Source organism: Myotis myotis, unplaced genomic scaffold (assembly GCF_014108235.1).
Source record: "Myotis myotis isolate mMyoMyo1 unplaced genomic scaffold, mMyoMyo1.p scaffold_m19_p_2, whole genome shotgun sequence".
Classification (NCBI taxonomy): domain Eukaryota; kingdom Metazoa; phylum Chordata; class Mammalia; order Chiroptera; family Vespertilionidae; genus Myotis; species Myotis myotis.
Genome location: NW_023416324.1, coordinates 166,979,619 through 166,996,476, shown reverse-complemented (window position 1 = coordinate 166,996,476; position 16,858 = coordinate 166,979,619). Strand labels below are relative to the sequence as shown.

The following is a 16,858-nucleotide window of genomic DNA, read 5'->3' as shown; positions in this document are numbered from 1 at the left end:
TGAAAACTGGGAGAGTAAGGGAACATTTACACACTGATTGCTGAGACCCACAGAATCCTGGCAGCCAAGTTTTTACCATCCAGGTGGCAGAAAGAGTCTCCTTTGAGGAATCTTGTAAATAAGAGGTAAAGGTAAGACCTAAAAATACTGATATCAGGAACTCCACAATGAAAAGCTCACCAAAATCACCCTACAACTACGATCATTGTCAACAAGCCCCACCCATTCCAGTAACCTGTTTAGCCTCCTACACCCAGTGTTAAATATAAACACGTAATTGCATATAAAAACATCTGCAGAAAGTCTCTAACCTGAAAGATAGGAACCTAAACAAAAAAAAAAGGCTTACTGGAAACAAAGGCTATGGAAGAAGATAACAATTGTAAATATATGTATGTAATTATATATATAATTAATATTCTCGTCAAGGTATTAGAAAATGTTGCCTCAGCAAAATAAGATGGAATAATTTAAAATTAAATAAGATGGAATGATTTAAAATAATAAATAAGGATCTTGGAAACAAAATCTGATATCAGAAATAAAAAAGAAAACCTAAGAGAAAGACTAAAAGATAGACTTGAGTGCATTACCTAGAAAATAAGGGGAAAATGTAAGAGAAATGGAAAATAGGAAATAAAGTATATAAAAATAAAAACATTAAAAATAAATTTAGTATATCAATATCTAAGTAACAAAATTTCCAAAAAGGTGAAACCAAATAAAAATTAAAACAGAAGAATAGGAAATCATCAAGAAAAAAATCTTCAGGAAAATTATCTAGATGTAAGGAATATGAGCTTCCACATTAAAGAAGCCTACTAAGTACCAAGCATAATGGGTGAGAAGAAACCCACAAGGCAAATCGTTATACTTTTTCAAAATTCTAGGGAAAAGTATAGATCCTACAAGTTTTAAAGAGAAAAAATCAGGCATGTTCAAAAATAAAGAAATCAGAATGGCATCAGACCAGAACAACAAAACCAGGAGGGAGAAGACATTATACTGGTGCATTTAAATCTGAAAGAAAATTACTTCAACATAGAATTCTATACCTAGCAAAATTATTGTTTAAATATAAGGGGGGTGAGGAAAATGAAGATATGTTTATATATGCAAAGGCACAGAAAATTAACTACGACATGTCTTTTTCCCACCAAATTGGGGAGTGAACTAGGAAAGAATACAGAGAATTCAGGGAAACAAGACATTCAAACAGAATCCTGCAGTTTTCCAGGGTAATGGAAAGGCAGATCCCAGAATAAGACTAGTGCCCAGGGCATAAATATAGAAGGAAGTCAGAAGGTTCTGACAGATTACTTCCAGAGGGTGGACTTGATTAAAAAAAAAAAAAAAAAAAAAAAAAAAATCTGCATCTGAATGCCTTGAGATGAGGTTCACACCACTGGCAGAGGCTTGGAGCTAAATAATGAAAAGAAGGTAGAAATCCGAGCAAAAATAAAAACAAGACAACTGCCAGTCACCCTGGCTCAGTGGTTGAGTGCTGACCTATGAACCATGAGGTCACGGTTCGATTTCAGGTCAGGGCACATGCCTGGATTGCATACTCAATCCCCAGTGTGTGGCATGCAGAAGGCAGCCGATCAATGATTTTCGTTCATCATTGATGTTTCTATCTTTCTCTTCCTCTCTGAAATCATTAAAAATATATTTTTTAAAAAAAACAAGACAACTATCAACCACAGACAAAACCTTAAAAGGAAAATAAGAATAATCATAGTTCAACTTGCTTAGTCATGGAAAGTATTTACCCAGTCAAAATAATGTCACAACTAAATATTGACCCAACAAAAGAGCAATGTATCAGCCCCGGGAAGACGGTGGGAAGGATGCCTGTTATGGTGAGAATGTGATTATGAGAGAGAGAGAATGAAAACTTTTTTATGGTGAGGCATGAAAAATAGAGGTAAGAAATTGAGAGGCTATAAGAAGAGACTATTATTTAGAATACGGAGGTAAATATCAAAAAGAGTTGAAAGTGTTTCTCTCTGGAGAGAAAAAAAATTGAGGGAGAGAACAAAGAACTTCGATAATATACTTTCTATGTGACAAAAATAATAGATTACAAAAAAGAAAAGGAATAAATCACCTCAAATTTTATTCACAAGGAATTGTCTTTATACATGTCTTGCTCCATAAACATTTCTGAAGGACTAAGTAACACAGGAGGCTGCAGGGTGACCTCCGCGACACCCTCACATCTTTACTAAGACCCGATTCAGTGGTCAGTCGAAATCCAAAGAGGTTGCTCAGAGAAAAGACAAGGCTGCCCTGGCCATCTGTCTCACTGCTCCTTGTGGGTATTAAATGAAAATCATCTGCTGACCTTCATTTTCGCAATCTTGTTCATAAATCTCTCACCGGCCAGCTGACACCTTCTCTATACAAGACAGTCTTCTGGATTTTTAACCATTGATTGTGGCTCTCCAGTTTGACAGTGTCTGCCTAGAACTATTTTAAGACTTTTATCCAAAAGCAGTATCTTTGTGGGGTTCCTGTACTTTACAGCTCTATGTTGAGTTACCACTAAAAGCTCAGACTGGAAAGTACTACACTTGGAATTTATTGAAACAGTTTAGTAAACCTGAATCCATCAGACTCAGCAAAAGCCCAGGGCTATGATTTTGTACCAGAGGTTATAATAAGGCAGTTTTGAGAGTTGTACTGATAGCTATATTTTGGTGAGTACTTATTATATGCCAGGCAATGTGGTAAGCACTTTTCTATATTATCTCATTTAATCTTCAAAACAACTCTATGAATAGGTACTATTATTATCTCCATTATATAGATGAGAAAATCTACGATCAGGGAAATTAGTAACCTTGCTGAATATCTTCAGCTAGAAAGTAGACAGACAAAACCCAAAACCAGAATTCAGTTTAAAAACTATTTTTAATCTCTCTAGCTTCTCTAAAGAAAGAGAGCCAGAATATGAAAACATGCCATTGAAAGAGTGATAATAAATTTGAAGGTAAATAGTATTTCATATATTTAAGGATAGAAGAGAGTCAGAAACTTCATATCAATAGTTGCTTAAATAGTTTTGCTCTATCATTATAATTCTGAGACTTAATAATAATTTAAAGATCTTCAGGGAGCAATTTTTAAGTTGAACACATTTCAAAAAGATTCTTTGGACCTTTTTCCTAAAATACCAATCTGTAAGTTTTGGTGTAAAACTTTGGAGGGATTGAGAGCCAAAAGGAGACAGAAATAAAACTCACTTCCATTAGGTAAAGGAAGCATGTCAGCAGCAGAGGTTGGAAAAAGTCAGAGGATGAAATACTGACCACAGCATATACCCTGGCCATGGCAGTGGGCTTATAGATACACCTTCCTTTGTACAGTAGATTTTTTATTGAAAACCTAGGGAATAATCGATTTGCAAGTAGAATTGAATTCTAAAATCCCTGAGAATCTAATTTTAAAAGACAATCATTAATTATATTAATTAATATTTTTGAAATGTAATTTATATGCAACAGGCCTCCATGATTTTCTCCCAATTTCTTTTTCACGATGTATCATTCACTGTATCTGTCTCCAGCCCTACGTGCTTTATGAGGGCAGGAACTTTGTCTTGTCCCTCCCATATTCAGCACCTAGAACAGTGTCCAGCATAACAAATATTTGCCGGATTAATGAATTAACAAATCACTTAATATTTTCCTAGTTGCTACATGTATATCAGTGACTATTTCCCTTTGCTTATACTATTCTGTCAGCCTGGGATACTTTACCAATGTTTCAACGCCACCTTTTCTGCAAGGCCTACCTCAAATGCCAACTCCTTTTTTCTGTATTCCCACAAAACGTATTTCTCTATCTGGTGTAATCATAGAGGATGTACTTTGTTTCACTCATTGGTTCCTGGCCTATAACAGCTATCCAGAGCAACCCACACAGAATATATGATAGTGAAAGTAAATGTAAAATGCAGTCTACATTTTCACATGCATTGCCAACTGTCAGCTTTTCCTGGGATTCTGTTTGGGTCTACCTTCAAAAGCTAGTCTTCATGAGGTCAGAAACTATGTCACTTTTTATGTTGTGTACCAATGACAAACAATGTGCATTGTGTAGATAAATGGAAATGTTAACATCCAAACATGGATTTTTTTTTATTAACTAACTAGCCACTGTGGTTGTGGACAGTGCTGGGTAGTTTTCTAGTTGTAATCATGGTGACGCCTTCAAACTGTGGTGTTCCTCATGAGCATTCTAAGGCATGGTCCCTTATCTGACATTCTTCAATAATGAGAAAAATGTATATTGTATATACATGTAAATGTATACTTACACATTTATTTCTAGATACAATACTGAGGTACAAGAGAGACTTAGATGAGGTTGTCTACACCAGTGATTCTCAAAATATGATCCCTAGACCAGCAGCATAGGCAGCCCCAGGGAACTAGTTAGAAATGCAAACTCTCAGGCCCACCCCCAGACCCACTGAATCAGAACCTCTGGGAGTGAGACTCAGAAATGTGTGTTCTAATGGGCCTATAGGTTATTGTGATGCAACCAATGTCTGAAAACCCCTGACCAGGCACACTGGGCAGAAAGTTCTCCTCACTATTCTGACATGAACATAGAATGTTTCCTAGACCAACAATGTCAATTTTCCTATCACAAGGGTTAAGTTTTATCTCCTGAGGAAACTGGATTTCATGTTAGGCCAGACAATGGGAACAAATTAGTCAAATTCTGATTTAAAAAAAAAAAAGATCAGCGGATTAACCAATTGGTGTCACTACTCTAGTTTTTACAGCATGACAAACCAGCGTGACTTAAAAAGTATCATGTTAAACGGTGTCTCACAGCTTCATGGCATTCTGGTGGTTGCAACAGAGAAAAATGAGTGAACTGGAACCAGAAAAGGTGAAGGAGAAAGCTAATGAGAGCAGCAGGGGTTAACAGTCCATAGAAGAGCATGAAGGAATGGAACCAGTTCTAGACCAATCACAGCTGGTGTCAAAGAATGGGGGAGGGGAAATGGTAGGGGAAGGAAGGAATATGGTAGTAAGAGTTAAGCAAGATGGCAGCTTCCAGTATCAGGTAGAAATTCTGCCATGCTTCAGGAATGTTACATGTGGTGCGAGGGGTACCAAATCCTGCATCTAGTTCTATGCAAGGGGGCTACCATGATAGTGGGGGAGTTTAAGGCAAGAATCCAACCCATACAGGAACATAGGAAGTAGGAAGCCTAAGAGTCAGATAATAACTATCAAAGCAGAAGCTGTTGTTATTGAATACTGATTTTATGTTTGGATATATACATATATATATATATATATATATATATATATATATATATATATATATTCTCTTTATTTGTCCCTGTAAAGAACAATTGTACAAAGGAGGACTCAAAGACACAGAGATATATCTTACCAAAGTCACAGGGATTAACAAGTTGCTAGTTATGTATGTGATTTCAAGTTTTGTCATCTTTCTCTCACATGAATGAGCTTCCCAGATAGGCAGAGCAGCTATTCAAGGGGCGCTGAGGAAAGGAAGTTGAAATTCCATGCCTACTTAAGGCCCTGGGTTTGGAGCCAAGCCAAGGCACAAGAGAGCAGCAGGCTCATTCTCAAGCCCACCTGAGAGCAGGCAGGAACTGCTGGTATCTCCCTGAGTCTGGCTCTCATTGGTCCAGGGTTTGGGGGAGACTGAGCAATAAAGTGTATACTAAAGGATAATAAAGTATATACTAAAGAGTAATAAAGTATATATTAAATTTAGTATATGTAAACAGCTGGATTCATTTTTCAGTAACTAATTGACTTACCAGACTTGAAAAAGTATACCCTGGATGTTCACTCGTAGTTAGGCTCACAGACTCTGAAGCCAGTCTGCCATTTACTAGCTGTGTAATCTAGACAAGTTACTGAATATCTCTATGCCTGGGTCTTCCATTCCTTGAAACAGGGATAGCAATAGTGCCTGCCTTACTGGATTGCTATAAGGATTAGTTGAGTCAATGTATATAAAGCAGTGTTTGGTCCATAATAAAAGATACATCAGTATTATTCAAAAGACTCAGTTATCTCCGCATGGCCCCTTTAATGTCCCACAGGAATAAAGCATGGAATCATGGCTCATGGAGAGATTTGCTTGAGTTCAGCTTAAGTAGATTGTTTAAGCGCTTACAACTGAATCTAATGTCTAGTGATATATGCTTTATTAAAAACTATAACAAACTATTGATAAAAGATTTGAAAATGAAAAAGAATTCAGTCACAATCCAATCACCATTAACTAAATATTGGCAATTTTTGCATATTACCATCTACTCTTTGTTCATGATCATACCAATTTACATTATTTTAATCAATACATAAATCCACATCACTGTTTTTATAATCATCATCAGATCACAAGTGTTTCTGATTACAACTCATGTTCACTAATACGTTAATGTCTGTTAAATAGTTCACCTCATCATTACATTTTTATTATTTGCACAATCATGAAATTAAGCTTACTAACCATAAAGCTCTTATACTCTTGAAAACTTTCATCTAGATACAAAAAAATATGCTTCTTCAATCTAAAATGATCAGTATCCCATCAAATGTCAGAAAAGATGACTATTGGTTTATAAGTTTGAAGACAATGAGGGATCGATTGCAATTATTTTTCAATAATATATTGCTAATGATTGAGAAAACCGAAAGAAAATTAAATATCCTTTCTATAATGTTGGTAAAACATTCAGCTCTTAGACTCTTGGCGTTAATCTGTTTATCTTTTCTTTTTTTAGGGGGAATGCTGATTTGGGTTGGGAGAGAGGAGAAAACTGTATTCACCAAATCAGCTTCACATATGACTAATGTATAAATAAACTGATCTTAATTGTAAAAACAAGATATGTGTGAGGGTAAAAAATGTTACAGAAACATAATGTACAATCTGCTGAGCAAAAATGACACTGAGTTAGCCAAAGAAATAGGAGAGATCAAGGTGCCAAATATAAAGCCTTAAACAGAACATATCCACTGTAATTCCCACATAAACACATCACAAATGCTTGTTCTTACAATTCCAGAGTTGAAAAGAATCTTGTCACTAATCTACCCTTGTTTCACAGGTGAAGAAACAAGGACTGAGAAAGGAAGTGACCAACTCAATGTCACACAATGAACTGGAACAGGAAATAGGATTCAAATCCAAGTCTCCAGCCTCCTAAGCCAGGCCACACCAGCGACTCACCGGTTCAGACATAGTTGGGCCTCTATTGTGGTCACAATTATGAAATCTATAGACAGCCAAGTAGCAGTTTCCCAGCTGTCTTAATGCTTTCTCACTTGAAACCAAATTAATTGTTCAACCCAGTTCAATTGCTCAACCCAGTTATAGGCCCAACAACTTCAGTCACACAACTCACAGCATTAAAGAGCTAGCTCAAATCTACAGTGGGGCTTAAAAAATGAATGTGGCAATTATGGCCACCCTGACTTATTTTCTATGGACACCAAATGTAAAGAGGAACAAGTAAAGAAAAAATACAAACAGGCAGTTTCTTTACTAAGAAACTAGAAATGAATAAGCAAATAGAGCTAAAGAACGGCTCAGGACACTGAACTCCGGAGAGGAGAAGGAAGAGATTTTTCCCAGATTCCACCATCGAATGGAGGGACTAGAACATGAACCCAGGTTCTCCAGTGCATTGTCTAATGTCAGTTTTATTTCATCAGAACATGCACATGTTTTCTGTGCCTCTGTGAGTCACCCCAGTATACAATCTCATAGTCCCATCAGTATGCACAGCCCGGTTTGAAAAGCTTGGCCTTAGAGACTCTCACACATAGCAGATACTCAGTAGATGCTGCTTATTAAATGAAGCAGTCAATCATCTGGTTCTAAAATTGCTTTGGTTGTCTCCTTTGCCTTAGTATTATTGAGGGCTTTGCTATATTTGCATTATCAGTTTGCTTTTCATGCTGATGCTGATGCAAAGTGCATAAATAAAAAGTACCTGTGCCATTTCATTTTAAATTATTTGAAGGCTTGCAAATACAGTGACATTTACATGACAACCTTTCTTTTGACATATAGCACATATTTCTCCTCTAAGTTCCAGAAGAGAGAAAGAAGTAAACCAAATTCAATTTTAGATTGTGTTGGAAATGTTGAAAATATTTTGAAATGAAAGAAGAGCCCTTGTAGAAAACTGCTTAAATAATCTAATTTTAAACTATCCAGATTCTAACAATTAGAATGATTATGTAATAAATCTTGTGTCATTCTCTTATTTGTAGAGCCTCTAAGCCCAATTTGGTACGTGAATGAGACGAAGGGCATAAACATTCTGACTTTTTTTTTTTTTTTGCAATCAGAAACATATCTAGATGATCAGTTTCCAAAAAGCTGAAAAGGCATTTCCTAATTTGCCTTGTGCTAAGGTTTGCTCACCCTGTTTGAATGTTAGCAGTGTTTGAGGGTTTCAGCAAAACCTAATTGTTTCACATGGGTGACAAGTGTAGGAATGAATGGGATGGCGAGAGACGGACACTTGGAGATTGGCCTTGCTGCTTCTTCCTGCCTGCTGGTTAAACGAATGTTCCAGTGTTCGATGTGTTTGGTCATCTTCTGAATGGCCTCTGCAAGCTTCTGGATTTTTTTTCCCTGCAGCCTCGTCCCTTTTGGGCTGCTTCTCAGGCTAATGGCCTGTCCACAAAGAGAAAAGAAACAAAAACCTAACCGCAGAACAACTTCCCTTTGTTTCTTTCACAGAGTTTAAAGCCCCGCTTTCAATGACCTGTCCTCTCTGAATCACTGGCAGGAGGGTTTGTTTCAGGTAAAATGCAAGACAGAGTATGCGCTAAAGAAAGAAAGAAAGACGGTGTCTGTGCAGGGACAACAGGTGTCCGTTGGGGCTTCTGCCAAGGCACTATCCATCCGCTGCATCACAGCCCAAAATACCATGGTCTGCCTGGGTGGGAGTCCTACATTCCAGAGACAAGAAGAAAGAGACTGTTTCGAAAAGTAACTGAAGAGGAGAGCAAACTAAAATTAGGACTGTAGACATAGATCCTGGAAAAACCCCACCGTGCTCTGCCTGCAAGGATGCTAACAAGGAAATGAGGATGAAGATGTTGGGGAAACTAAGGTCATGTGTCACCTTAGCCTCAGACACTCTCCATGTCCATGTTGCATCCCAAGCCTGGGATACAGAAATTAGGCCTCTCTTCTACAGGTACACCTTCTTAACACTAAAGAGGGTGACAATAAAAATCAAAGCCCAGGCAGGAGGAGTCCTGTAGTGTTCCTGATAAGGGATGCAGGTACATGTTATAGTTTCATAGTAGCCACCCTGTAGCTCATTTATTGATTCATAATTGAAGGTGCACATCCTAATCACCTGATGTACTCCTTAAATATCTAAGCCCCACGTATCCTGGGGTACCCAGTGATTCTGCTGTGCACCCCTGATTAAGAATCTGTTTGTGGCCATATTTTACACATCTATGTTTTAAACCCATCCAAGATATATAATACTTGACCCAATATATCTCCACCTTCAACCCCACAAGATGTTATATAACTGCCTCAAACTAAGCCTGAGCAACACAGAAATAAATTTAGATATTCTAGGAGTAACTGTAAAACATATAAAATAAGTGTAAAAGAAGTCCCTCTTTGTACATGGAAGCCTTTGTGGAAACCAGAGGAGATAATGTTGAGTGTCTATGTGGAATGCTTGCTGCTAAAACTACAAAGGTGGCAAAGGACCAATTTCACCCCTCTAGGACCTCACAGTCTAGTGAAAAGACAAACACAGCTATATGATGAAAGACTGACTCCAAAGAACTCTAAATGCTTTATTGGTATGAGTTTAAGTTCATACTCATATTATGGTATGGGGCTTGAGGTGGGTGCAATAATTCTTATTTTATAGAGAAACAAAGTTAAGATGTGTTGCCTAAGTCACTTAGTCTTTCTGAGCCTGTTTTGTTATTTACAAAATGAAGTTAAAATGTCTAATCTCAGAATTTTAAGGGAGATGACAATAAAAGCCCATTAAAAAGATATAAAGTGTCTCATCAATGTTATTTATGGCTGTTAATACATGAAAAATCACAAATCCATCTGTGATCACACAGCACCAAAAGGGTTAGTACTTCAGAAGCTTAAAGGCGGAAAAGAACAGGGATAAGAGAATGATAGGAGATAACTAACTGGCCACCTCTAGACTCGTTGCTAATGCTAACGAGCCTCATAATAATAACACGATGGGTTACTAGCTGGGTATCGAGTCAGTTGGAACAGCTTTGAGTGGATACTTAGCTTGAGTTCAAATGTTCTCCCACACAACAATTTTGTTTAAAGAAACCAAAGGGGGAACAAAAGACAGGCATTATTGCTGTGGAATGTTAAGTGCCTCTCTGGTGGTCATTAATTACTGGATGACTTTATATCCTAGCCTGCTAGGTAACCTACTCTACTTCTGAAAGATAAATGACATGCAATGTTAGAAATGCATAAGAGATACACAACGTTAGAAATCCACAGCCTGTTTGTGTACTTCTAAAATGTAAGCTCCTGGACGGCAAGCCAATGCACTATTTATATCTCTCTCCCCAGAATTTAATAATGTGTCCGAAGCAAGGTGGCATCTCAGTAAATATACTGAATCAAACAAAATGCACGTCCTCTAACAGTTAAGAATCCTGAGACTCAGACAGGAAAACTATAACTAATGATGTAATAAGAGTAACACTGGAGGAAGAATGAGGATCTCCTCCATCCAATGCCTATTCTGTTACATTATGTTTCTTACTGCCTTTTATTTTACTTATCTCAACACCATGGCCTCAGTGTTTTAGTTGTTGTTTTTAATCACAACGGAGCTTTTCTTAAAATCACTTCCCAGTTCTCTAAATGAGTTACTACGTAGACATTTTCTTTCTCTCCTGTAGGGTGAAACATTCTGTTTTCAGAGACATAACTGCTCTGTACATTAAATGCATTAGTTCGTGGCTCTGCTTGGACTCTAATGGATGGTGTGAAACCCAGAACAGAGCTGAACATTCATTGGGAACATACATACAGCTCTCTATAGAGAAAGCAGATCAAGTTACTGACTTCCAAGTTCTGAAATCAAATTTATGCTTCTGTCGCCCTCCTGGTAGCCAAACATATTTTGCCTTTCCTAACTTACAATCTCCTGGTGCATAAACAGGCATGATGAAGTAATCAAGGCTATGCCGTTCAACATACACAATCTGAGTCCCTCAAGTACACATTTGCATAGGTACATGGAAATGTTTTATATGAGGCAGGCTCCTGGGTAGCTGCAGGTACGTTACACAAGAAGGACAGTCTATTAATGGGGATATGAGAGTGAGATCTTTAAGATCAGAGATTGCTTCTTAGCACATTGGGAATATAGCAGGTGCTCAATAAACATTTGTTTACATAAAGAGCATAAAATTACAATGCGGATTGTAAAAAAAAAAAAAAATGCAGTACGTAAGGGACAAGTTAGATATAGGGAGGTCAGGGGAGATTTTATGGAACAAGGGCCATAGCAAATGAATCTCAAAAGAGTTGAGCAGAGACATATGACAACGGGAAAAGGGTAAAGCTATATTCACTCTGTTAAGATGTACCTTGAGTTAAAAAGTCTAATATCACACTATCATGGATATATATCAGGACATTGTCAGGAGCTCAGAATAGACCTAGAAAATAAGTGTTTAAAGATAATCAGGGTTGAAAGTAAATGGCCTGAGGAAGAGCAGAGAGAGGATATTTAGAAGTGAATTTGGCCTGCCTGGTATGGCTCAGTGGTTGAGCATTGACCTATGAACCAGAAGGTCATGGTTCATTTCCCAGTCAGGGCACATGCCTGGGTTGCGGGCTCGATCCCCAGTTTTGGGCGTGTAGGAGGCAGCCAATCAATGATTCTCTCTCATCATTGCTGTTTCTATCTCTCTCTTCCTCTTTCTTCCTCTCTGAAATCAATAAAAATATATATTTTTTAAAAAGTGGGTTTGTTTCTGATCTAACCATCAAGCAGGCAATTTATTTTCCTTTCATTTCCATTCTGTCCAGAAGCAACAGGAAGACCTATATCATGATTACATATCTAGGAGCTTCCAGATTGATTAGTGAGATCATATCAAATCTTCTCTACTGAGAGGCCTGAAGTGATGTCATTCTCAGATATAATCAATTCTCCAAGATCTAGGCCAGTGCTTCTTAAACTTGCATGTGTATATAAAGGACCAGCAGACCTTGATGAACTGCACATTTGATTCGTAAAATCTAGGCTGGGTCCTGAGAGTCTGCATTTCTAACAAGTTCCCAAGTAATGTCGATGTGCTTTAATGCTGCTGGTAATGTGGTCTGTGGACCACACCTTGAGTAGCAAGGATCTAGCCAGGGGTGGGCAAACTTTCTGACTCGAGGGCCACAATGGGTTCTTAAACTGGACCGGAGGGCCGGAACAAAAGCATGGATGGAGTGTTTGTGTGAACTAATATAAATTCAAAGTAAACATCATTACATAAAAGGGTACGGTCTTTTTTTTTTTTTTAGTTTTATTCATTTCAAATGGGCCGGATCCGGCCTGCCCACAGCTGAACACCAGTGGGTAACTCTAGCTATTCATTATCATCAGTTGGGAAGCTTCTTCAAAATACCTGTGCCCAGGTTCCACTCCAGGACCAATTAAACCAGAATGTCTAGAGATGTGGCCTAAGCATTCTTATGCTTTAAAAACTTTACAGGTGTTCCTAATATGCCAGCCTGATGTTAAAAACATAGCTAGACAAAGACAGATGTAATAGAGTTGTCAGGAGAGGAGGAAAATAGGGGAGAGAGCAAGAGAGAAATGATGGATGATAGATAGATAGATAGATAGATAGATAGATAGATAGATAGATAGATAGATAGATGATAGATAAATATCTTTCCTCACTCTAAATCAGTGCTTCTCAAACTACCTGGGGATTTTGTTAAAAGAAGTTTCTGATTCAATACAAATTACCTGGGGATTTTGTTAATATAAGCTTCTGATTTAATTGTCCTGGAGTAAAGAAAATATTCTGCAGTTGAAAAAAGCTAGTTAGTTTTCAACCCACATTTTTATTATCCAGAGACTAAATCAGTGGTTCCCAAACATCGTTGCATCTGGGATCATTTAAAACTACCTATATGTTTTGCACCCTAATATTCCGATGTAATTGGTATGGGGTGCCACTTAGCCCCGAGGATGGCCACAAAGCATGCCAGATGATTCTACTGCGCAGCAAAGATTGTGAGCCACTGCAAGGCACAAATTCTGTCAAAGCTGTTCCGACTGTGCACCAACCAACCCAAACCTTTGCAGCTATATGAATTACCCTGGTGCATGAAGATCACTGAAATTAGATGGTGACTTGATTGCTAGGGCAACTGATTTATTTTCCTCTCTTCTTTTCCCTGGATGACAGGAAGTGAGGAGCAAAGCAATAAGGAAAGAAACAAAAGAAAATTGATCTTAGCTATAAATAACTGAAGTCCAACTTGCTAGAAACTTTGGACAAGTGCTCAAAGGAAGATTTTCAAATGCTAGAGGTAATGTGAAGGTTGTCAAACGCAAGTGACAGGAGTCAATAATAATTGAGCCATTAGATTTTTTTCTGAGATAAAGAACTCTTGAACCCTCAACTGAATCATACCATAATACTCTTCTAATCTATATTAAAAGAGTTTCCAGTAGAAAAAATAATTATATGTACTCACATTTCAGAATGTCTTCCTAGAAATTGATTTGAATCTGTTGGGGAAAGAAGTTTGTACATGGCAGCGTAAAGTATAAAAGATGGACCAGTTTGAATGGAACACACACCTCTTAATATACTAATACAAATTTTAAGTTAGCTACAATGTTTAGCTGTTCCAATTGCATCAACTTAGAAAATAAAGCCAGTATGTAAAAAATGTATCCGTTTTTAATGTGGTCACTACCTAGCTAATTCAGCTTTGTAAAGGAAACCCAAGTGCTAACATGCATAAAAACATTTATGATTTGTTTTGTGTGAGGCAATATGGTACCTCTGCAGAATAACCACAATATTGGCTTGGGGAAAAATTCTTCACTGCCTTTTGGTCAATGCTGTGATTCATGCCTGTATCACTGTTATCTGAATAACTATAGGAGTTCTGGCCTGATTCTTCTCAGATATATTTCTCAGATTCTTTCTCCTTTCAAAACCAAGACTGGTAGAATATCTAGAACTCTACTACTGTCAATTTGAGATATAAACCAACTGGAATTTTGAGTAACATGTAATATATTTTATGAGCAAGGAAGGAAAATAAAAAAGTATTGCTAAGAGATACATCGTCCTTATGATGGGCCAGGAATTAGTATATAAATTGGAAGCCAAACATTACCAAGGATCATTGCCAAAACAAACAAACAAACACAAAAACAAGTTAATAACCATACAGCAGGTGTCATCTAAGCACACAAAAATCTATTTCATAGTAAAATAATACTCTCTCTGTCTACCATTAACTTTATGTTCCAGAAATACTTAATCAACTGGAATATTACAGAGCTCTATGAGTTAAGACTGGTTTCTCATTTTAAAATGGATTCTATAATAAAGTTAATAAATATATGCCTCTTTATACTTATACATGTATATGTAGAAATATAAGTATTTGGATTTTCTCATATATGTACATCACTGTTAGTCATTTAAAGTGCTCATCAGCGAATCACAACAATAGTTTTTCTAAACTAAAAATTGCCAGCTAGTCTGAATTCATGTTAATTCAGTTCTTTTCATACTGTAAATACTTACCTAGGTTCAAATACTTAACTCTACTAATTAAATACTTAAAATACTTCCTTGAACATAGACCTGCTATCATTCAGCATGCTAGTTTTATTAATCAGCCCAGAAATAGGAAATCCACCACCATCCCCTGATCCTGAGCACATTAGCACAATGACTGACATTCCTGGTTTAAAAATAAAACCTTGTCTCAAATATAGCTTCTCCAGTGCTTGGTAATGAATATAGTTTCATAAAAGTTGACATCATTTCTTCTGTTTTCACTGGAATCAAGTATATCCAATATTTCTCCTGGGTATCTGACCACATCACTCAAGGCTATTGCAATCTGGTGGGTGTTTGAAGAAGGAGGAAGAGGAGGAGAAAGAAGAGACCTGCATAGATGGGTTAAACCCGAAGGATATCCAGTCTCACAGTTGTAATAGCCATTTTGTTTTTGTGTATTAAATATGCCATCAGAAGTTGGTTTTTACAGTCCCTTTCCCAGTTAGTATGTACACATCATACAGAATTGCTTAGGAGGAGAATATTAAGATATACATGTCCACAACTAGTAAATTCATCGTGTTTGGGAGTCAAGCAGTACTCCCAGCACTCTGTTCTTCTTAGAGGTCAGTTCTAACGCACACTGTTTCAAATAGACCCAATTTATCTGCTGATTTATATTGAAAATGCAGTAGGATGTGGTCATACACACCCAAAAATACCATCTTCCTGGGGTGGGGGTGGAGAAACCCAAACATTTTTATAGCAATGCATTATTGGATATCAGATACAAACATACCTGTCAGCAATACTAAAGCAAATTAATTGTATTTATTTGAGCTCATCGATTCCATAGAAAAGAAATTGCTTTACCAACACATCTCTCCTCTCCCACCAGCTAAAGACTCTCCCCACCCCCACCCCCAAAATAATAAATAACAACTCGTCACACTTCACTAAGCAACTGACGGAGTATTAAACACTGTCTTCCGAGCTGTGAATTAACAAGAAGTGGCCCTCCTGCCAGGATTCCCCGCTGCTGCAACGGACATAGCATCTCCTATCGACCTAGTCCGATGCTTGCTCCCCAAGCACTGCAGTCCCCTCGCGGAGGACTGCCTTGGCCACACGCACATGCAGCGGGAAGTCCCCCGAAGGGGATAGAGACATACCTTTGCTCTCCATTTCGGTCCCCTTCGAGTGCTGGGAAGTTCAATGGAAGTTGGCCGGAAGATGTGGGCCCGCTTCAGATTCCCAAACCTGGGAAGCCAATCTGATGATTTCGCCCGTACTTCCTTCCTTTCCCTCAGGCTTCCTGAAAGATGGGATTTCTTAAACCTTGAAGCTGCAATCAGCCACCAAAGGACACTAAGCAGCAGCAGCAGCAGATTGCCTCTATGAGGGATAGACTGCAACGCACATCTGGCATTGAAATGCATGCACGGTGCCCGCTCAGATGATTTTTACCTGAGTCTGGAAGCTGCAAGCAGGAGCTGTCCTCCGAGCTTGGTGCTGCAGGTGTAGTGACAGATCATCCCACTTTGCTTTCTGGATGTACGATTTGCATAGGCGCTGGCACGCATGCGCAGGGCATCCTCCCTCCCCTTTTCACCGCCTCCTGCTCCCCGCCCCCTTCGTTTCTCTCCCCAATACCTTCCCTAGTTATCCCCACCACGGAATAGCTGAAGCGTTGGGGCCCAGGGAAGCAATGCAAAAAATAAAGGCCGGACTGGATTTTCCTTTGCAAACCAGAAATGGATTGGATTGGGATGGTGTCCTGGTTTCATATGATTTTTCCAGGATGGATTACAGAAACCTATGGTCCACGAGCTGGTTCCAGCTTTATTCAGAAGGCAGAAAGGGGAGGAAGGAAGAGAAGGGGATTTGGGAATCCTATTTGAGGGGCATCTTTTGGGTTTCTCTCCTTACTGCTGCAGTAACTTTCCAGGTGAACGCTTTCCCCCTGCAGGACCCACTTCCCCCACTGGATTCATATTTCTCCTGCATTCCTGTTCTTGTTTTGTTTTTTTAGGGGGTGGGATGGG

The 16,858-nt window shown here is 38.2% G+C and overlaps 1 protein-coding gene across 1 annotated transcript in view; it reads right to left on the bottom strand.

Annotated features, from left to right (window-relative positions):
* FGF12 (fibroblast growth factor 12) overlaps positions 1-16,388 on the bottom strand; it is a 525,903-nt gene extending 509,515 nt beyond the window's left edge. Inside the window, exons 1-2 of the mRNA XM_036352398.1 lie at positions 16,281-16,388; positions 15,986-16,128 (exon numbers count right to left, since the gene is read on the bottom strand). Coding sequence (XP_036208291.1) covers positions 15,986-15,998 — 13 coding nt within the window. The 5' untranslated portion in view covers positions 15,999-16,128; positions 16,281-16,388. The remainder of the gene's footprint in view (positions 1-15,985; positions 16,129-16,280) is intronic.
* Between the last annotated feature and the right edge of the window lie 470 nt (positions 16,389-16,858).